The sequence below is a fragment of the Sinocyclocheilus grahami genome, unplaced genomic scaffold (genome assembly GCF_001515645.1).
Source record: "Sinocyclocheilus grahami isolate Dianchi unplaced genomic scaffold, SAMN03320097.WGS_v1.1 scaffold137.1, whole genome shotgun sequence".
Lineage (NCBI taxonomy): Eukaryota > Metazoa > Chordata > Actinopteri > Cypriniformes > Cyprinidae > Sinocyclocheilus > Sinocyclocheilus grahami.
The window spans coordinates 468,318-491,699 of record NW_015505316.1 but is presented as its reverse complement, the minus strand read 5'-3'; the positions used below and the strand labels follow the sequence as shown (position 1 = coordinate 491,699).

The window sequence follows — 23,382 nt, the reverse complement described above, 5'->3', positions numbered from 1 at the left end:
AAGTGAAGTAAACTTCAATGGATTTCCCCTGCTCAGGGAGGAGGAAGCAATGAACACTGTGTAGGGATCATGTCGACTGGAACACAGTTCATGCACGTAGCTCACTTCTAACGAGCTGGCGCGAGAACTGGATATTTATTTTAGAACTACAGTAACATCTGATTTCTCTCAACATGGTGACAGGAGAGGTGTCAATCAATAAATTTGAAAAAAAAAAGTAACTTGCGTAACTTATTTGAAAAAGTAACTCAGATATTCTCTTGTAAATTAAAAAGTAATGCGTTACTTTACTAGTTACTTGAAAAAAAGTAATCTGATTACGTAACTTGCGTTACTTGTAATGCACACTGTTCACCGGTGAGAAAACTTTAAAAGTACTACAATACCAGGAAGGAATATCGGGTTGTTGATGTTTGTCTGCCATTCTCGCTCTATCTGCACAGCGTGCGTGAATGCGCTGATGACGTTTCCTGTCTGCGCGTACAGGGTGCGCAGAGGTATGCTAATACATACGTTGACAGGCAGGTAGGAAAGCATATTAAAACGCTCAGACCGAGCGTTTTGATTGGACGAACATTTCGTGGTCCTACGCCTTCCACAGAATATATAAATACATTTAGACCACTTAACTTAATGATTGCTATCAGGATGTGAAGAGACTTTCAACCAGCATAACAAAAAATGTTTCTGAAGACAATCACCTATTGCACCTTTAAGGAAGCACCGCAGAAAGTAGAGAAGTGAGCAGTTCCTTAAATTCAAATGTGAAACTCTAGAGTTTTTAGCTTGCACAGTTTCATTCGTGCTGCGCTTGGTCATCTAAACATGGTTCTTTGGACAATTAGGGCTGAGGCATGAAATTGGACCTTTGGCAGTGGCTGTTTGGCTCTGAGAGCCTCCATATAATCGGGCAGCCTGTTTGGGGCCCAGTAGTCGTGCATTAGTGTGAGAAAATGCAAGCCGTCATTACAGCAGCATCTTTCTTGTCAAAATAAAAGGCTAAAAAGTGTACTGATGGGCCAGTGTTGGCACAAAGCATGTTTAAACTCCCTCCAGACACGCAGGCTCTCGTTTTACCCATGCTGAGTTAGGACGGCAATGTCTGTTATCAGTTTTCCTTGCTGGCGCATTTCCCCTCAACCTGCTCCCTGGCAAACAGTTACCATGGTTATGGATTGGGGGATCATATAAATGTAGAAAACTCATCAATTACTCTGGGATGCTGGAAAGATATGCCGTATACACAGCAGGGGAGTGGGCTGCCATCTCCCCAAGACATTACTACTGTTTTCACAAACACTGCAGAAATTTGGATGAGCGCAATTACTCTTGCAGCATTCTCTCCTTCCAGTCTTTGTTGTGTTTTTGAGGTGCATAGTGAGGCTTTCTTGCAAATTCGTACCTGTATTTAACACATTCATGTGTATGCGTGTTTGACATGATGCTCATTTTCTGTTAATTTAATAAAATGTCTCTGATAATTTGAATTTATGACAAGGCAAGGTTAGTTTAGGTTGTAAAATGTCATGTGGTGCGACTCACCAAAAACAGTGATATTTATGAATTAATAATTAAAAAGAAAATAAAACTTTTTATCCTTTCAAATAATATTTAAAAAACTTTGAGGATTATTAAGATGAATGGTCACATCTTTTCAAGGTGTAAGGAAAATATATTGTTTTATACTTCATGGTTACACCACCTGACTTTTTTAGTAATTAACACAATTTTAGTATTATTTATGTACTATTATAATATTTATTAATATTTTGAATTAGCTTTTATTTTTATATTTATTTGAGTTTTTTTCATAGTTTAAAAAAATCGCTTTTTCTCAATTTTAGTTTTAGTAATTTTATTTGAAGTAGTTGCCAGAAATCTGTTTTTTATTTTTTTAATGTTATGCTTTTCATCTGATTTATATATGTATTTTTTTTTCATTTTAGCATTATTTCAATTAACAAATGACTGTTAACTGTTTTTGTTAACAACATTGGTCATAGTGCTGTCAAACGATTAATCGCGATTAATCACATCCAAATTGATTTTTGTTTGCATAATATATGCGTGTGTTCCGTGTATATTTATTATGTATATATAAATACACACACGCATGTATATATTTCAGAAAAATATGTTGTTTATATATTAAATATATTTTTTTATAATATAAATTATATGAATATAAATATAGACATGTAAATATTTTCAAAATATATACTGTATGTGTGTGTATTTATATATACATAATAAATATACACCGAACACACACATATATTATGCAAACAAAAACTTTAAGTTTGGATGCGATTAATCGCGATCAATCGTTTGACAGCACTAATTGGTCATTAACGCATTTATTTAATACCAGAAAATGGTATAAATTAATATTTTTTGAGTACAGATATTACATTTAAACATGGCAAATGTGTTTTAAACTATTAAACTATATATATTTTAATGTTTTTTTTCTTTTCTTTATTGTGGACATTTCTGTATGTCATTGACTCGTATATGCGTAACGTATATATTATTACAGTGGGTTTGTCAAGATTACATTCCTGTTACCTTCCTGTATACTTAGCCAGTAACAGTATCCTTTGCGTTGAACAGTGGCGCTTAGTGAACCTATCAGCGCTGACCTAGTGAAAGCAATGCACCATTGCAAAAATATATGGATTTATTTTGCTTCACATTCACACTGCAGAGAAAAAAAGCGAAGCAAACATTTGCTTTGGTGTCTCACAGTGCGCCAGTCTTCAGCTGCAACAAACATTCAATTCATAGTTTTACTCAGCGGAAATATGCTTTGGAATGTGGCCTTAATCAATTCAAGCAAACCAGGTCAATGGCACATCCTGTTTGGGGAGAGAGGGGATAAATGTCCACGATTTGGTTGGGCAGAAATGAGAGTCAAACAAACCTAATCATCAATGGTGTAGAGGGGGGCAGTTGTACAGCACCATACATTTGATATGGCAGGGGTCTCTTTTTTTCTTGCACAAAGAGGCTACAGTCATGGACCCCCTTTGAAAAACCACACCACCACTCTGTTTGAAAGCCAGGAAAAATGGCCTCACGTGCTTTCATTTCCCTTCTTTTTTCTCTCCAAATGAAAGCATTGGCGGTTTAGGATTCAGTGACCTTTAGCCTGTTAATTACGCCAATTATTCCCTCGAGAGGCTTACCAAAGCTGATGTATGTTATGTTTATGTTAAATATGCATCCTGCCCTTCGACAGGGTCACTTCTTTTAAAACACCCACATTATCAATCTGGCTCATAAGAACAGTCGGTTATCTTTGCAACCTTTTTTGGTCGATGGAATTCGCATATTTATGTAGCTCAGAGGATTAATGGCAGGATGGAAATACTTGCAGAACACATTAACATGATTAAATATGGATTGTAGCGTTTCTAAGTGGGCAGTGCATCAGAACAAAAGAGATTATCCATATTTCGTAATGTAAATACAATGAAAAACAACACTTAAAAATATCAGTCAATAAAATTATTAATAAAAGTTTTTGTTAGTGTTAAAACAATAAGATGCTTTAATTTAGGCAACGTTTTTGGCCGGCAAAATGTATGTATTTATGTAGAACAGAGGGGTAACAGCAGGATGGAAGTACAACCTGAACATATTAATATGGTTTAAATATGGATTTTTACTTTTTTGTTTTTTACATTAAGTGGACTGCATGTGGCCAAAAGATGTTATACATATTTCCTAACGTAAATAAAACAAAACTACGCTTTTTAAATTTTTTTTTTTTACAAAATATCAACCAGTAAAATCATTCATATTTAGGTTTGTTTATTTCTTTTAAAAAATTTAAAATAAAATCTTTAATAAAAGTTTGATCAATGTAAAATCAATGTAATCCTTTAAGGCATCACAACTTTTTTTGGCCAACAGAATTGACTTATTTTTGTACTGTAGAGGACTAAAAAAACTACTCTATTAAAAAATCTGTCAATAAAATCATTAATAAAAGTTTGTCAATGTCAAATCAATATAATGCTTTAAATTAGGCATTACAACCTCTTTGGCTGACAGAATTGAATCACGCACCACATAGGACTGAAAAACTACACTATTAAAAAAAAAATCGATCAATAAAATCATTAATAAAAGTTTTTGTTTAGGCACCACAACCTTTTCTGTCAGACAGAATTTACTAATGTATGTAGGGCAGAGGTTTAATGGTGGGACGGAAGTATGAGCAGAACACATTAATACGCTTAAATATAGATTCTTGCATTTCTAAGTGGACTGCGGCCACATGCGGCAGAACAAAAGAGGGAAGGCAGGGAGCTGAAATGGCTGTGCGTGTGTCCCAGCTGGAACTTGCCGGAGGGCATTCGCTTTGAGCCACGGCGCCTGGTGTCCAGATGTTTAGTGGCTGTGTCCATGTTCACTGGCTCCGCAGTCTGCTGAAAGCCAGGCTTCACTGCACTTTACTGCAGTGCCGGCACGGGGACACTGGCTCGGCCAGCGCAGCTCACATGCCAGTCTGTAAACCAAGCGTATAGCCCACTGTTTTATTATGCCGAGCTGTTTATTTTACAATGGAAGAAAATTTTTCCAGGTTTGTTAAACATGTGGCTTTTTACCCCTTTGTTTATCAATGGAACCCAATCCTGACCCTCCCTCTTTTTTCCCTATACAGTAGCCAGGGTGACATTTAGTCAAGGTGGTAACCATGACTACAAGATTATTCTGCTTTGGCTTTACCAGATGTCCTTGTCCCGTAGATACAGTGTTTACACGTGTGTTTGTGACCTCCAAGTCAAATTTGCTTTGTCAGGCGGGTTATTTTGTCTTGGCGTGTTTGTACAGTTCATGCTTGTGTGGTGTATTTGAAATGCAGTGCGATTTCCATCTAGGAGGATAAATGCTGTTAGATAAGTCATTGTTTCTTGCAAGAAGTCATACTTACTCAATTTTCCGTGTTTACCACTGCATAATTGTTGCTGTAATACAGAAGATGTGCTCCCTGCGCGCAGGGCAGAAGGACCGGTCAGTTTAGCACAGTGGCGTCTTGCCCCTCCTTCTCCCCCTCGGACTAGTGTCACATTTCTAAAAGGTGGCTCAGCCCCTCCACCTCACATGGAGTTCAGCACATTACCGCCCATTAAGCTGTCTCACTCTCAATAGGGGCTTTTTTTGCCATGAGCCTGATTTATTCCTTTAATCCTGAGTCACCCAAATGCTTTGTCATTGACCAACTGCTGGCAAATGGAAGTGGACCAAACACTAGCAAATGTCTGTCGCGAGGATTTTTTAATAGGGATGCACCGGTATTAAAATTCACACCGATACCAATAAGCTGATTTATGTTTTTCCATCATATTTTTCATGTGGCAGTAATTTAAATCGTATTATTATTATTATTATTATATGGTAGTACTATCTTAAATAAATACACTAAAATCAGTTATTAAAATATAGTAAATTTCAAAGCAATGTTGTGCCTAATTTAAAGCATCACATTGATTTGACGTTAACAAGATGAATTATTAATGATTTTATTAACTGATTTAAAAGATAAAATGTAGGTTTTTTTTGTTTTATTTACTTAATGAAATAATATTTATTTACATGTATTTGCAATATTAATTTATGCAAATATATTGATTCTAATATCTGCTCAAGGAAAAATTCAGTTTGAATACAATAAAATATTGTTTATTATTATTATTATTATTGTTATATGGTAATAGTACTATCTAAAAGAAAAATACTAAAATCAATTATTAAAATTAATAGTACATTTCAAAACAATGTTGCGCCTAAATTAAAGCATCACATTGATTTGACAGTGACAATATTAATTATTAATATAATTATTATTACTGATGTATAATTATTACTGATTTTATTAATTGATTTAAAAATAGTTGTTTTGTTTTATTTACATTGTCATTATTATAATTATTAATATTCATAATTATCTATCTATCTATGAAGATATAGATACACTACAATAATTTTGTACGATAGATAGCCTACTACTAATAACACAATAATACCATTTAATAATAATAATAATAATAATAATATATTGGCTGAAAATGGATAGATACGAATTTAAAAATAAATAACTGATGTGGTCTAATATATTAGACATCTTTTAAAATATTTTCTTATCAGTTCTTTCTGTTCTGTATCTGTGGAATATAATTGTGTTACCAGGAAATCTCAATAGCATCCTTTTCTCAAGCGTTTCATGATCTCCCACACAGAATCCAAGATTCCCTAATCAGCTCTATCAAATCTCAATGTTGTTGTAGTTATGTAACATTTGCGAGCTCCAGATATTGCTCAGTCAGTCTCAATCAACCGTCTTGAAATGTAATTGCCTGCATTACTTCCTTTGAGATTTTCTAATTAGGCCAAATGTCCAGCTGTGTTTAAGGAGATGTAGTTCAGCAGAACTGTTACAAGCATGTTAATGTCACTTGGCACCTGGGGCTTACAGACGCTTTCAAGTGTGCTCCACTTTGCATGTCATTGCTGAGTAGTGAATTGGTAACACATTGGAAAGCCAAGACGACCTCCCAAAAAGACTCTGCTCTGAATTCCTGATATTTAAGACCATCATGTCACAATACGCCTCATTATGGATCCGGATCATTGTATGTAATGCCGTAAGTCTATCCCTCATGGGCGTTTAGAGACGTGAAAGTGGAGTTTAAAGGATCACAATGGCCCTTTGTCCAGAAAGCTCTCACCCCTTGACTGTTGACTCCAAGACAACATGTGACCCCCTTGCATTTGGGTAATTTCTTCCAATTTGGTTGTCTCATGTGAAGACGCTAACACTAGCTGAGGTGGAATTCCTCCTACAGGCATGCACATATGAATTAGTGTCTGGCAGGGGCATGATCTGAGGTTCATTCACAGTCAGGGACGAGCTTTTTCTGCCCTTTGGCCTTGTAGACTGGCCCTGTAGCCACAACTCTGAGATATTTAGATAAGCTTTTAGTGCCTGCAAGAATTTTGTTGTCCTTTGAGCAAAGGGATTGTTTTTTTTTTTATTAGGGGAGGGTTACAAAAGTGTCAATCTCCTCTCATGTTACCAGTAAGTATGTATACATGCACAGTTATAATTGAGCTAGAGTGAAGTTGAGTCTGTTGGAAGTATACATGGCAGAGTGTGTAATCAAGCTACATCCATATTATCTAGGAGGCTTAGTCACAAAACCCAGACTGGTACAATTTCAGTCATACTAGTTTGACTTAAAGCTTTTTATAGTTAGACCTAGGTTTACTATGTACATAAACGAGATATTTTCAAAGTTGACTAGTCAGTGTGTTACAGTAAGTATACTTCCCTAGCTCTGGCTTGTGGACTGTCTGCGTGAAGTAATTTTTGTCAACATTACAGTTTGCCGATGTCTGCGCTAGGGCTGCACGATAAATCGAAATGGAATCGAGATCGCGATTCGACAGAAGCTGCGATTGTCATGCGTATCTTTCAGTGAAGCACGGTTCTGTGATCAGCAGTAAATCTCCATCCAAAGGCCAGAGGGCGCTCTCGTGCTGAAACTCCAAATACGCCTCGCAGAAGAAACCCAGAAAATGCCTATCGCTGCAGCTGAATAAACAGAAGATTCAACTGCTTTCATGGATTCAACGTGACTAATAAACACACGACTACGGCAATATATGGTTTATCGGAGTTCTTATTATTATAATTTTCATTAAAATAAAGTATATTTATAATGCAATGTCTTTATCACTGCTTAAATACTATGAAATATGTTGCGTGCCTTATTCTGTGTAAGAAGCCACATCATCTCACAGAAGGATTTATTTCAAACACTCGACTGACTGACGAGTTTGGAGTAAAAATATGTTATTAAATGTGGTATTTTCACATGCTTTCAGATGGAGCAGCATTTACTTCACAGAGCCGTAGTTCACTGAGAAGCTATGCAAACAGCTTTCATAATCGTGAACGATTTCTTCGATTTCATAATCGCGCAATAAAATTATCTGCGATATTTTTTTTTTTTGCGTAACTTGTCAGTGAACTACGGCTCTGTGTAGTAAATGCTGCTCCATCTGAAAGCACGTGATGATGATTTCCTGCTGATTACAGAACCGGCTTTACTGACAAAATGCACATAAAAATTGCATTCGATTAATCGTGCAGCCCTAGTCTGCGCACACCATCCGCGTCCAGCCCAGGACTATTGTGCATGTGTGAATGATTTGAGCGCTAGAAAAAAGTGGCCCACTAGATGCATCTGTCCATGCTTACGGCCAGAGAAGTGTGCGAGACAAAGCAGAACATGGAAAATGAAGTGGCTATATCTGAGCTTTTATATCTGAGCTTTTATAAATTGTCGTATATATCCTAATATGTCTTAAAAGGATAGTTCACCCAAAAAATGAAAATTCTGTCATTAATTACTCACCCTCATGTTGTTCCAAACCCATAAGACCTTCGTTCTCGTGAATGGCGGCGAAGACTGACTGTAAGAGAAGAAATTGTTGAATAAAGTCATTATTTTTCTTTTCTTTTCAGGCAAAAAAGGTACTCTCATAGCTTCGTAAAATTAAGGTTGAACTACTGATGTCACATGGACTATTTTAACGATGTCCCTTTTAAATTTCTGGGCCTTGAACGTGTCAGTTCCCTTGCTGTCTATGCAGAGTCAGAAAGCTCTCGGATTTCATCAAAATATCTTAATTTGTGTTCTGAAGGTTTTACGGGTTTGGAACAACATGAGGGGGAGTAATTAATGACAGAATTTTTGGGTGAACTAACCTTTAATTTGTTTTGGATGCTCTGTATATTTAAAGCTGCAGTCCGTAACTTTTGGTTAACAGTAAACAGAACTGCATGCGTGTTGCGGAACAACATTGTAGCTGGAGCTACTTCTCTCTGTTTATGTCTATGACGAATCGCGCAGGTACTGGGCTACTCCGCAGCGGTACCTACCCGTACCAGTCTAAAATAGTCAGAATATAAACATTTATTATAGGTGTACCGTAGGGATTTTGGATAAGCCAAAAACATGGTTTGGAAAATGGATTCATGGTGTACTCGCTTATTATATACATTTTGTTAATTTTGAATACAAAAATGTTACGTACTGCAGCTTTAAGTTGGTGTTGGGTTTGTGTTAACATAAAATGCTTTCAAAAACAGCTAGACAGAGCGCAACTGAATTGAAGTAAACATCATTTTTTTAAATTCGAGACTATTTTAATGCGCTTATGGCAGAGCACTCCATAAAACGCAAGATGTGATTGTATTGGCCAAAGGCATCTGTCTGAATATGTATAGCTAATGTAGTGTTGCTTTTTTTTTAGTTTTCAGATTGTCTTTTTTTTTTACTTGTTTTCCAGTAAAAATTATCTTATTTATATCTAAAAATTTCTAAAACAAAATCATTTTAGCAACACTGCATTAGATATTATTTTCATAGATGGTATATTGAATATTTGTATATTTTGTCTTCTTTCACTGCAGTGTTACTTTAGTGTTATTCATATACACTCTAAAAAAATGCTGGGTTGTTTCAACCCAATGTTGGGTCATATATGGACTAACCCAACTGTTGGTTTAAATTTTGGTTACATTTTTAAATGAGCTTTTTAACCCAACAATTGGGTTAGTCCATATTTGACCCAACATTGGGTTGAAACAACCCAGCATTTTTTAGAGTGTACTATAACATTTATTCATGTTTTGAATCAGCTTTTGTATTTGTATAATTTCTGTTTAATTTTAGTTTGAGTAATTTTATGTTTTGTCATTTTATTATAAATATTTCTATATAGTTTTAATTTATTTTAATTTAAATTATGTATCTGGGACTTCTCTTTTTTCCCCCTTAGACATTTACATCTTTGGCAGCAGTGTTATTTATCCAGGTCAGTTTTTGGCCATGCAGCTCCACACTGACTTCCACAGTATCTGCAGTTGCAATCCAATCAGTGCAAGTCTGATAAAGCAGTCTCAATCCTCTTAGAAAAGAAGCTCCTGCTCCTTGACAAGGGACTGGGTTGCCTGGGTAACTCCATTTTCTCCCCTGCGCTCGTTCGGATATCCGTCCTTGTCCTCATCTTTGTTCGGGGTGCCTTTTTGAAATATAACCCCCTCTCTTTTTATGGCCTCTCCAGCAGTTGTAGAGTTAATGTTTAGCTGCAGCCGTTGGAGGAGGGAGAGACACTCAGAGGAGAGGTGGGGGGCTGGCCCACAGCTGTTGTAGTAGGCTGGGTCTATTGGGGTAGGATGCCTGCCTCACACTCCCTTGAACAATGGGAGGACATGGAGGCCACTGCAGACGGCAGAGACAGTTTCCTCGCACTTGCCCAAGGACAGGCACTGTACTTTCAGAATAACGTGAGGAGGATTTCCAAAGAGAAACGTTAAAAAATTGGCGTTTGCGGATCCTGCTCCCGTGTCTCACATTTGCCTTGCATGGGCTGCACTGAAATGCCTGGGATGCTCTGACTGGAGTTAAAGGTAATTTTATGCATAGCTGTTCACAGCGCTGGTTTTTAGCCGCGACTGAATCCCGTCTGTATGTTTCTCCCTGTGTTTCAGTGACTTGTGTTTGCAGGCACTTTGTCAGGAGTGTGTTTCGTGATCAGATTTGGCTTAGTATGGAATAACTCATTAGCATTTATCCCTTGGCAAACAGTTTCACAGCAGTCTATGCTAGATATTTTAGTACATTACCTTGTTGCATTAATGTTTTTGAAAGCTGTATGATGTTGCAGGTAGGTCATTGATGATTCTGTATGCTAATCAATCAAAACGGTTTGCTTAAGCCGGCGTAGCGTGATGAAACGACCCATGCAAGTTTTCCTTGTCCTGGAAATCAGCTGATGCCATTTTTAAATGGACTATAAAAAAGTCTATTGCATCGCCAAATAGGTTAGAGAAGCAGTTGCATGCTAAAATGTTAATAAACACAAGTCTGTTTGCATTGGATCAGGGACAACATGGCTTACATCCTTCATTGTTTGGGTGTGAGTGATCACCTTATTTAACTCCAAGCCGTCTCTAAGTATTGAAAATTAGATTGGAGTTCATTCACAGTTAGTCGGCGAATCCAAATAGTCCTTGAAGGAGCTGGAGCTTTTGCTTAGTCCTCTTTTAAATGTGTTTAGCTAGCTCATGCTGCAGTCAAGGCCGTGCAAATGTAGACAACGTACTTCATCCAGATAGGTGCACTGCTGCAAAGGACAACAATGAGTCTGCTGATGCCTGCGTGGTAACTTTGCTGAAAGCTACTGAAAAACGCGGTTTACCTTTTATGTTTTGTGCAAAATGGAGGACTAGAGAGTGCATAAACGTTTTGGGGGGCCTTTTCTGTCACTGATGCGACAGCCCGAGTGAGTGGACGAATAATCTTTAAAGCACATGGAAAATTGCAATGGAAATCTTTACCCCAGCTGCATAAACCTGCATTATTAAAGATTTTATATATTTAATGCCACATTCAGGAATAGAAGCTGCCTCGCCGTACTTCAGAGACTCTTTATCCCTAGAATAATTTACATCAAAGAGAAAAAATAATGCCCTTAGGGACTTGATGGAGGGTCTATATGTTTGTTTGCTTTGCCACAGAGTGATTTTATTCATTATGACTCTATTCACTGCTTTTGCAGACTGTGTGTTTCCTCCATCTCCGTGATTGATCATTTTATCAGCTCGTAAATCATTTGAAAAGATCAATAATTGGGTTATGAAGGTGTCTGAGGGCTCTGTGCCCATTGTGCAGGGTGTGAATAATCAGAGACCATCTCTGCATCTGCCGATTGGCTGCTTCTTAATAACTCCTCAAGTGTGGGGGATGGAGGCGGAGCTCCCAGCACATTTTGGAATCCCATAGACCCCTTTTTTCTGTTTGATTGCCTTCACACTGGCTTTATTCCACCCCTCCCGAGCCATCCAGGGCCTCCCCCAACATCCACTTTCCCTTTTTTATCGACACTCTTTTAAATCCTAATTTGCATTATTCTAGATATCATTCGCAACTGTATGAAGTCACCCCTCCTAAAAATGCAAAATGACAAGCGGATCCATGGCAGCCGATTATCCATTCATGGTTTATTGGTGAGGCCCGGTGAAAGAAACATGGATTTTTTTGCACAGTGATACAAAGGACTTAATTCAACTGGCTTGTACTAAATATCTTTCACGAATAAGAACAGATTGTAGTATTAATTACCAGTTTCAAATGGTTTAATATTGCAGCCATCCATTTTGTTTTTGTAATTGCTGAAAGTATATAAATTACATTTATTCGAAGGCATCTGGTTGGGATTTTCTGCAAGTCTTGATGCGCTTTTCTTTCAGGTAGGCCTGTAAATGAATGCCTGTGGTTCACTGCATGATGGTTCAAAATAAATTTGACATTGTGTACAATCTAAATCTCCTTCGTCCTTCTTTCTGATTAAATAGACGTTCTCCTCTACATCATTTGATCAACCTCTCAAGAAGCTGTGTCCTCTACATTGTCAGATAAGAATGGCTTTCTTGTGTTTGATATATCCAGCAAAAGAGACAGTGGCCTCTGGTGTCTGACTCCGCCATGTTTTGTTGGAGTCTCGTCTCAGAGCATAGCTTTGATTTCTAGTCTTAGTCACATTCTGTAGACTTCTCTCCTCTGGGCATCATACCAAGCCAGTGACTGAAGTATGTGAGAATCTAAGTCCTACCAACATTAACAGTAGTCTCTCAGAAGCTTAGCCTCAATAAATGTACTGCTTTACAGACAAATGAGTTTGGGGCCCTGTTTTGGGTGCGCCACAGTGCTTTATTGCTATGTTTACTATACAGCATATCAGTGGATTAAGGGGCTTGCATTGTGCTCAAGCGCTGCCAAGAATCCTGTTGGCATGGGTGCATGTTTGCCTCTGTTTTTGCTTGTCCCTAAAACCGACTCCACTATGCTATGGTATATAGAGCAGTGCTATAACCATCCTAGGATATTATGGTGGATACATCCACCCCCAGTGTTCAGAATAGTGGTTGATCAATATGGATTTTTCTATGCATGATTCGTCCCAAAAATGTCATTTACTCACCCTCATGTTGTTCCAAATCTGGATGGCTTTTGTTGAACACAAAAGGTGTATTTATGACGCATATCTTGTCCAACCTTTTCAATGTATAGCGCTGTTAATATTATGCTGTCATGCTTCAAAATAACAAAAAAGTCAAGTCACGTTATTTATTTATCGCTTTATATAGTACAGATCGTTTTAAAGCAGCTTCACATTAATAAACCGCAAAATAACAGTGTTAATGTTGTAAAATTAATCAGTTCTGAAACATTCAATTTCAGCTGTAAAGCAGCTTTACAGAAGATAAAATCGTCATTATTCAGCTCAATTTAGTTCAGTGTTGTTTCCATTCAGTTCAGTAACTGTCAATGACACAAAACGCACTATAAAATCATAGAGGTGGTCCATGATTCATGCATTATAATAGCCATTTTGTAAATGAATCATTCATTTGTGTTGCATCTTTTAAATGAATTAGTATATCAAATTCACAATAATCTTGATAATTTCTTCGTGATTCGGACTAATCCTGATCTTAAGTTCAACTCACTGATTCAGTGATCTGCTTGCAGTGGTTAACAGCTCACTAAAGGAGATGATTGTTAGTGAATAATGTTTTTTTATAATAAAGAATATTTTTTTGCACAGAAGCATCCTATGGCTTTAGAAGACTTTTTGAATGTAGTACACAAAACATATATGGACAACTTTTATAGTGTTTTTTTTGTTGTAATTTTGGTGCTTGACAGACCCAGTCCTCATTCACTTTCATTACACTGAAGTTTGGTTAGTGTAAGCCTTTTTGCTCTTGAATAAAGAAAACACAAGATGAGGATGATTTTTGTTTTATGTATTTAATAAACAAAAGATCCCTTTAAAGATCTGGGTAGGTTGTCACGTGTGTCCAGCAAAGAGCAATATAACAGTCTGTATGCTGCAACCTTAAGTTTAGGGCCAGATGCAAACTGATGCTAATCTGCTTAGATCCTTACAAGCGCACAGAGGATTAGCCCTGTTCTATTGAACACAGTACTTCAGTTGTGTTTAAGAAATTATTTTACTGTTGAGACCATTAGCCCTCAGGACGTCTGTTCTCGACATCATGGCTATAGTTCAATGATACAAGAGCATCACCGCAAAATGTCAGTCATGATATGAGTTCTTATCTGTCGTCTCAAACACAGGGAATGTTTCTAACAGCAGTGTGACTAAATCATTTTGGAGACACCATGGAGCAAATGTTTGGGTCAAACCTTGATAATTGAGTGCCGACTCAGTGGTGTGGTTAAACCATGTGTGGTAGTTCTTGACTGAAACTAAAAATAGTCTGTTTCAGTCTTGTCTAGATAGAAGGAAGCAGTCTAAACAGATTTTAGTAGCTTATCAGTGGTGACTATGGCTACTACTAAACATATTGTAGAAACTTAATTTTCTGTAAAGCTGCTTTGCAACAATTTGTATTGTGAAAAGCGCTATACAAATAAACTTGAACTGTACTGAACTGAACTGAATTTAGACCTGAAGCTGAAGATGAATGCACATTTATTTATTTACTTAATTTTAAACCACTGGTTTAATCAACCATCTTGATTCCGTGTTCATTAGTCCAAACATCTCTTAAGGAATGTTGGATGTTGACTCTCTGGAGGCTTTTGAGGAAGGCCGAAAAGTACAGTAGCGCTAGAGGGGAATTTCTTGACTGACAGTCATCTCTCCAGTGACAGTATTATCATAAAGACTCCAAAATAGGCTTTTGAGGCTCTGTTTTCACCAGAATCAGCTTACTCACCCATACATTTTTTTATTGCTTGCGAGTGATTCATAGATGAAAAGATTTTGCCCAGCCCTGGCCTCCAGCATTCGGAAAACTGTCAATTATTAACAAGATTGGGTAAAAATGTAGAGACATCATGACACAGTTCTAGCTAATCCAGTATTGCAAAGGTTGTGAAACCAATATGTCATCACTTACGCATAATATGTAGATTTAACTTCCTTGTAGCTCGCGATCATCTTTATCACACAACTCTTTTAGACAGACATGAGGACTCAAGCGTGACACAGTGAAACCCAGAGGGATGTTTTATTTAGGTTTTTCTTTTCAGACAAGAAACAAGAGTGCAAACCTGGAATACCGATTAGTTCTACTCCTCTAGCTGTATTCACCCTACAGAGGAATACCGTATAACTTGCTTTTTAAGGTATACAATTTTAAGGTATAACATTTTTGGTTATTTTATTTTTACCATTTTACCGTTTTACTATTTTACTTTTATATTTTATCATTTTATTTAATTATTTTAAATAGATGATTTATATATTTATTTATTAAACATTTATTAAACATCTGGTACAATAGAAGTATTTTATAGGACAATAGAACTATTTAGAAATATAAATATTTTTATAGGATTTCTGGATTTGTAGATGGATTACATTTTGGATTTTAATTTTGATCTATCACTTATGTATCTATTTTTGTTTTGTCAGTCATTGTGGATAAAGGTGTCTTCTACATGAAAAATGTAAATGTTTCCGTTCTGCACGGCTTAATGTGTGACAGTTACGCTACACATACATCTTCCTCTATCAGAAGGCTATGCCTTGTGTCTTTGTCAAAACAGTCTGTCATGTGAAAGGAGCCTCCTGGCACCGCAGGAACTACCAACTCTATAGTGTGACCTGGAGCCTGTCGAATAGCGCCATCTTTACTGTTAAAACAGAGCAGTATTCTCTGACCCGCTGCACCCTGTCAACCCTCCGATCCCAATAAGCCTTGTATTCATCTGCTTCCAGATATGGAGTTTCCATTTAAGCTATTGACTCGCAAAGAGTTAGACATCTATAGATAAGCTTGCTACATAAATGAGCACACAGAATGATTAGAGGATCAATAATGAATAAGTCCCATGAACATATTGATTTTCAGATTCAGTTTTGCAGTGATAGTCCATCCGCTGATTACATCCGGTGTTCGTTTTGAAGGTCAACTTTATGGTATAGTGCAGTGGTGGGAATAGGTGGATGAAGGTGACTGGAGGTTACTGTTATGGTATAGTTCAACAATAATGACGTTTACATCAACAAACGAGCCATCAAAATCAGGAGACACAGGAGAAGCATGTTTAAACTATATTTTGGTATCACTGAGATTTAAAACAAAGATTTAGAACAAAATGTTATCCAATATATTTTTGGTCACGTTGGTTTTTGGCAGATAAATATTACTTTTTAATATAATTTATATCATTATGTTAAGCAAAATTGGGTAATTTTTTTAGTTTCTAAAAAAAGTTTTAGTATTGGCCAGTATATTGGTTAATGTCTTTAAAATGTAAATACTTAATGGTATGGGCCTTACAATACATTCCTACATTTAATAAAGTAATGTCTTAATGTGCAAAGCAAAATTGGGGTAATGATAAAATTCTTAGTTTGCCAGGCAGGTTTGACCACCATCATTTTTTTAGCGCACACTAGAACATGTGTTTTTTCATCTAAGTTTAAATGCAGGTCAAGAGGATCTGATTCTGTGCCCCAGTCAGTAAGTCAGTAGGTCATGAATCTGCATGATGGCTGGAATCCTCCAGTGTTTTCAGACCTCTTCTGTCTAATCCCCTCTGATGACACCCTTAAAGTGAATATGTGTCCTGCCAGGGACTCAAGTCCTGCTTATTCACTCCCAGCTGTCTCAAAGACTCGAGATTAAAAGGCACACCGCTGGTGTGTTCTGTAACAACTCTTAAGTACACAAGAATGTTTGGAAAGTTGATTTACAGGTTTGTTTAACCAGTTGTTTACAATATGCAAACACGGGGGTTAAAACAAGCAAGAATCTGAAACTCTTTAAAGGTGGAGTGTGTGATTTATGCTTCATTAGCACACCAAAGAGAATTGCATTAATCATGTGTCTTCAAACAAGCTTCGCCAAACACTCCTCTCATCTTCAATCTCTTTCTTTTTGTTAGGTAGAGACGATGTCGGAAGAGGCCCAAAATAGAGTAGATGAGGACTTTGAGTCCGAGGAGGGTGATCTGGAGTCCTATCTAGAGGAAGAGAGTAGCAGTGAGCTTCTGGAGCGAGTGAGAGAACTTCAAGTAAGTGGCATATACTTTCACTAAGAATACAGTTTTGTTTACTTTACTTCCTTGACTTACTGTTTAAACTGTTCTATTTTTGTATAGGCCGAGAACTCTGCCCTTTCATTAGCAAACGAGAGTCAAAGAGAAGCATATGAACGATGCTTGGACGAGGCGAGTTCCTTTCCAACCCTTCCTATGGAGATTTGCAATGTTTTTGCCTAATGCAGAAGCCAATTAGATAGTCAGATGAAAAATAAAATAGTCCTGAAAGTATTTTGTTTAATTAATTATTTATTTATTAATTACATTTTTTTTTATTTTTAGGTCGCCAACCATGTTGTGCAGGCTTTACTCAATCAAAAGGTAAAAACTTTGAGGTTTTGCATCAGGAACATAGTTATAAAAACTTCATTTGAACTACAAAGTCTAAAGAGTTATTTTACATTTAATTCATATATATTTATGAAGTATTATTATAACTTATTGAATTATAAAAATTATTAAATATAATTTTAATATATAATTCATTTTAATATGTTTAATGTATAATGTTGGTTGTATATTTTATAAGTGGTGTACATATTCTAGTCATATGTTTTTTAAAAGTTGTGGATTCTTCTTTTAGGATCTCCGAGAGGAATGCATTAAGCTGAAAATGCGTGTGTTTGATTTGGAGAGGCAGAACAGAACACTGTGTGAGCTCCTGCAGGAGAAACTGCAGAGTCAATCATGTGTACATCAGCAGGTAAATGATTAAATCCTTCAACTTACGATGACAACATGTACAGTGCAGGTCTGATTTTAGTTTGAAGTTTGTTTTTCACAAAACATTCTTTAAAGTCCACAGGGATGTGCTATCAGTTTTGTTTGCAAAATGAAGAAAATGGCTCAATTAACGTCTTCCTGTTTAATTTGCCTGGGCTGCTTGGGCAAGCATTTTTTCCATTTAACTACAAGGAATTTGTGTGTAAACAGGCAAAAAAAACCTTGTTGTGCATGCATAGTTGTGATACATGAGGTGTTTTGCATAATCCAAAAATGTATTCATATAATAAGAAGCTTAAAGCTTACCTGATGTGTCTTATCAAAGCAGCCAGGACCCTGTCTGGAGCACATCGGCGAGCTGCAGCACAGTGAATCTAACAAACTGATTGAGGCTCAGAGGAATGCACAGGCCAAGGTAAGAGCTGTACACAAAGTCTTTGTTGAATAAGTCTTGTATGACAACTTTACCTCATCTCTGTGATTTGGTTCCACAGGGAAGCAGCGAAAGTGCGCAAAATTGCATACCAGAGACCCAAGGCTCATCCACGTCCATGGAGGCCATGTCCCCATTCTTGAAGAAGAAAGCACACATTTTAGAGGTCCTCCGCAAGCTTGAAGAAACGGATCCGCTTCGGTACCATCGTTCTTCTGGCATTCCCTCAATCTGTGACTATAGCCAGGCTCTTGCCTCTAAGGAGGCTGTATTAGCCTGTAGAGACAATTCATCCAGGTGCAATGCACCCAAAGCACATTGTTCCCATTCCTGTCCAGATGTTTGCACACATCAGCATTTGAATGGAGGAGAGCACATCAATGTAAAATGTGGTAGTTGTAGCACATGCCTGATGCTGTCCAATAAAGATTCAGTCAGCTTAGCCAAGAGTAGCCACAATTGTTGCATTTCAGCTCCCATTACCATCGATAACCTCAATCTGGCTCGGCCCGATTTCCAAGAGAACATGGAAATGCAGAGCCTTGTGAAGCCTACCACAGGTACAAGTGAACTGTTTATAAATAGGACATCTGGAGATATGTCCATTCTTTCAGCAGAGCAAGGTCTTAACCCACCGAACGATCCCCACTCATTAGAAGTCCCTGAATTATACTCAAGACTAACCATTTCAGAAAGAGATCAGCCCAGAGGGTCCGATCACGTGTTTGTGGAAACAAGAGACAAGAATAGGTTATCTGACCTTCTGCTTGAGTCTCAATCCAACAGGTCAAGCGGCAGCACCTGCAATGAGACGATTTGTGACGATAGCACAATTGATGTGGCGCTACTGGACTCGGACTTGAAGCACTTAAACTCTGTAGCGCCACAAAGACTCGAGAAGGAAGAGTTTGCAACAAAAGAAGACCCTGACTGTGTCTGTCGAGCCAACATAGCCACCTCAAAGCTGCCTACTCTCGGACTCAAAGACAATTTACAAAATGCACACTGTGAGATGGACAGCAATGAATCAGTCCACAAAGGTCTGTTATTTTCTCTGAATGAGAATCATTCTGCCTCAAAAGTACTGGATGATATCTCTGTCCCTGTGAAAGACACCCCTTCTGATCCTCAGTCCATTAGATCAAAAGTTGCGGTCAGCCCGATTCAAGCTTCCTGCCTTAGAGAGGTCAAGGCCTCACCTTCCAAACTGCTCAAGTTCCTTAAGATACCCACTCTTGGAGAACGTACTGCAGTACCTGCTCCACCTCGTCTCAGTCCTCAGTTGACTCGTAGCTCGAAGATTCCTTGCAGGAGCAACAACTATGAGGTGCACAATTCCCCTGTATCCACGCGAAAAGCCACCACGACAGAGAGGCAAAGACAGCTGCCCCCTTCTAAATCGGAGTCACACTCTGCTCCAACTTCTCCACCCCAGCCTGATGATGTCCCTACACCATTGCCAAATGACCTTGGCTGTGGTATCCCTAAAACAACTCGTGTAGCCAAGCCTACACAAAGTTCTCACATTCAAAAGACTCCTCAGAAAATTCCACACTACGAAAATGTCTCTGACATCTCCAAAACATGTGGCACCGATGTGTCCCAGCTGCTTGGAGAAGTGAGCTCATCTCTTCAAAATTCCAGCCCGGTTAATGAAGGTGCGAAAGAAAAGCAGACGAAGTTTGGTATAGAGCGACCAACGAATCTCAAGCAGAAGGAGATCTCACCAGAGTCTGATTCTTCAGACCAAGAGGACAGCTCAGATAGTCCGGTGTGGCATAAGCAAGTCAGTCATCGCAGTCTGCCTAGTCAGTCGTCATCCCAGAAGGCTCAGAGTGGGATAAGCACGAGGTCCAGGAGCCAAGAGAAAAACGAAATGGTAGATAATGATTCACAAAGCTCCGAATCACCTTTTAAAAAGAACGATCCACCGCCTGTTCCTAAGAAATCAGGGATTGGTAGACATTCAGGTGAATCAAGTCATTCTTTTAAAGAACGACTAGCTGCACTTGGCAAGTTGAGGAACCCAGACGAGTTCACAACTTGTCCTCCACTTGCAGAGAAGAAAGAAATTCAGTCCGCTGCAAGCATACCAACACGAACCACCGATAAAAGCAAAATTGCTGACAGAAACTCTGATTGTAAGTCAGGAGAATATAGACTTCCTAAAAATACAGATTCCATTGAGGATAAATCATACCATTCAGGTCATCTTGATGGTGCTATTTCAAAACAACAAGCAGCCTTTCAGCATGTTGAACAAGCTGTCAGGTCTCTTCCCTCTAGCACATTAGTCTCCAAACTTGAACATGAATCCTCTAGAACATTCTCAGCCAAGCAGGAGAGCCCAAAGTCTAAGATGCATCCACCATCTACTAACCTAGAGGCTGCACAGGCTTTGCGGAGCTATGCTAAGATTACGGCACCTCATAGCCTTTCATATAATGGAAAAAATGTCGCTGGTCCCCATAGTGGCAGCCCCAATAAAATCCCCCTCAAATCCCCTACTAAAACTGTGCCACCCTCTATGAACCGAGATGGGAAACCTACTCAAGAGTTTCAGCGGTACATGTCCAAATCTGAGGACAGGAGCCACCTCAGGGCAAATAAGAAGAAGAATTCTTCCTACGGAGAGAGTCTTCCTCCACCACCACCAAGGCCAGTAGAGAATGTTGAAGAAAAAAGGCACTCTGCCCCCAGTCCACAGTCTTCTATAGAGCAGAAGGTCATGAAGGGCATTGAGGAAAATATGCTGAAACTGCAAGAGCAAGATAAAGGGCAAATGGTTGAGGTCAAGCAAAAGGCTTCCAATGGAATTGCCAACTGGTTTGGTCTGAGAAAAAGCAAGCTTCCCGCTCTTAGCCGTAAACCAGAAATGTCAAAAGCAAAAGATGACAAAAGGGAATGGAAACTCAATATATCATCTGTGGGCAAGGATTCCAAGGGGGCTCCGAAGAAAACCGAGAGTGAGAGCCTAAACATTTCCATGCTGATTGAGAAGGCAGAGGGCTTGCATAAAGCTCTTGAAGAAGAGCGGGCTTATGTGAATGGAGTGGCCTTGGACCGACAAGGAAAGGGACATTCCTGCGAGGTGGTGATGGACCAAGCCCAAGGCCAGCTGTCTGTGATGTACAGAGGAGTGCCATCTGACAACTTCATGCAGCAACTGCTAAACCGGTGAGTACAAAGCAACTTATACAATGTTTTATTTTGATATTTGTTTTATAGAAAGATGGCACAAGTACATATTTCAAACACGATAAAAAAGAAAAAAAAGTCGTTTGTGACATTTGGTTTGGCTTAATGTAATTAAATGTCATTTTTATATTATATTCAGTCATATTCTCAGCTATTTTGTTCCAAGACATATTCTTAAATCAACCCACAATAAAGCTACAAGTCAAAGGCCAAATTAATGACTTAAATCCTTAATTCCTTAATCTTAAAGTGCATAGTTGTAGTGCAGGTTTGCAGGTGTTGAAAGTTAATTGAAGTAACTGATGAATGAGTGAGGTGAGAAAATGTGCTTTGAGACTTAATTGTAATTTGACTTGTGAATATCAGCTGGGAATTCACATTATCATAGTGGCTGGGCTTCTGCACATGGTTTAATAAATTAGAGGTAAAGTTTAACCAAAATGTAAGAATGTATTTGCATTCAACCAAATGGATTTTTTTTCCCCAGGTGGTAGATCTCAAAAACAATTTAATAAGAAGCTCCAGGAAGGATGATGTAGTTATAAAAGTAGTCCAAAGCCATACGCTTGGTCTCTGAAGAACAGGCTGAAATATACTAATATACTGTACAGTAGACAAACAATAAATGGTATTTTCAAATCAATTTTATTCAAAAATGTATTCCATAAGGGTTGATGGGAAGGACACTGGTAGCATCAGCATGGCACATCGACGCCTCTCGTTTGACTGTAAATCCAGACCTGTATTCAATCACCAGAGCGCTGGCATTGCTGGTCAGACAAGAAGCAGTGATGACATGGAAAAGGTAAAAATTTAAATTCATGGATATAATGCACATTGTTGTTTTGAAAGTTCTTAATAGAACTTTTAATGGGGTTTTTTCAAAGGTTTCTGCGTTACTGAGTAAAGACATCACGTCAGATGAGAACCTTGCTGAGACGATTCATCATGAACACTTTGCAGGCAAGGCATGATCACAATGCATGACGTAATGGTTTTTAATGTTTCTAGAGGCAGGAATTTCAATTGGTTAGCATGTAGCGACAAAAACGGGTTTTAACCTGTCAATGATGATGAATAATCTAGGTGCGTCTGAATTTCTGTGGCAGCAGCTGTATGGCAGCAACATTATCTTGATGTTTAGGGTGTGATCCTGTTATATATGTGAAAACATGTGTCCATGTGTAATTTAAATAAGAATAAAAGAATATATAACATGTAGGAATAAGAATGAAAAAAGTAATTTAATTATAATAAACATTAATGTTATTTTATTAAGCACAATCATTCATATATTTTAAAATAATAAAATATGAATTATATATTCTATTCAAATTCCTCTCTTTTAGGATCTGGAATCTCCACACACACCCTTGACAGTGGCATTGGCACCTTCCCTCTTCCTGACTATAGTGCAAATGCTGGTTGCAAAAGCATTCCCAAAGGGAAGGCCCATGGGGAGAGTGACCCTTCTCATCTCCAGGGAAAACATGGCTCAGGGATGAAAATGTCCCACAAGGCCTGGACTTTGGAGAGAGAGTTGTCATCTTTAGAAGAGGATTATATGGGGGGTCAGGATATGGATCATCACACTGGCACTTTGGAAAACAAGATTCCATCCAGCCAGATCCCAAACATCGTTCATGATGGTATATAATACTTTTTAACCGTCACTTAAGGTTAATTGGTTATGTGAGTTTTCAATGTAGAATAATTGTACATTGATTTAGAGAAAGAAGTTCCAGATGGTGTTTTTTATTCTTTATTTCTCAGCTTTGATTGATTGATTGATTTATTTCAGGCACTGATATCTGTGGAGCACCTATGAAATTAGGCCCCACAAAGAACTGGACTTTCCCAAAC

At 38.0% G+C, this 23,382-nt stretch overlaps 1 protein-coding gene across 1 annotated transcript in view; it reads left to right on the top strand.

Moving 5' to 3' along the window:
• Positions 1–331: 331 nt before the first annotated feature.
• LOC107591078 (nck-associated protein 5-like) overlaps positions 332–23,382 on the top strand; it is a 24,786-nt gene continuing 1,735 nt past the window's right edge. The window contains 12 exon segments of the mRNA XM_016280083.1: positions 332–337; positions 7,048–7,053; positions 17,010–17,138; positions 17,226–17,294; positions 17,448–17,486; positions 17,749–17,868; positions 18,214–18,303; positions 18,383–21,498; positions 22,189–22,324; positions 22,407–22,482; positions 22,869–23,168; positions 23,321–23,380. Of these exon segments, the coding sequence (XP_016135569.1) occupies positions 17,019–17,138; positions 17,226–17,294; positions 17,448–17,486; positions 17,749–17,868; positions 18,214–18,303; positions 18,383–21,498; positions 22,189–22,324; positions 22,407–22,482; positions 22,869–23,168; positions 23,321–23,380 (4,126 nt within the window). The 5' untranslated portion in view covers positions 332–337; positions 7,048–7,053; positions 17,010–17,018.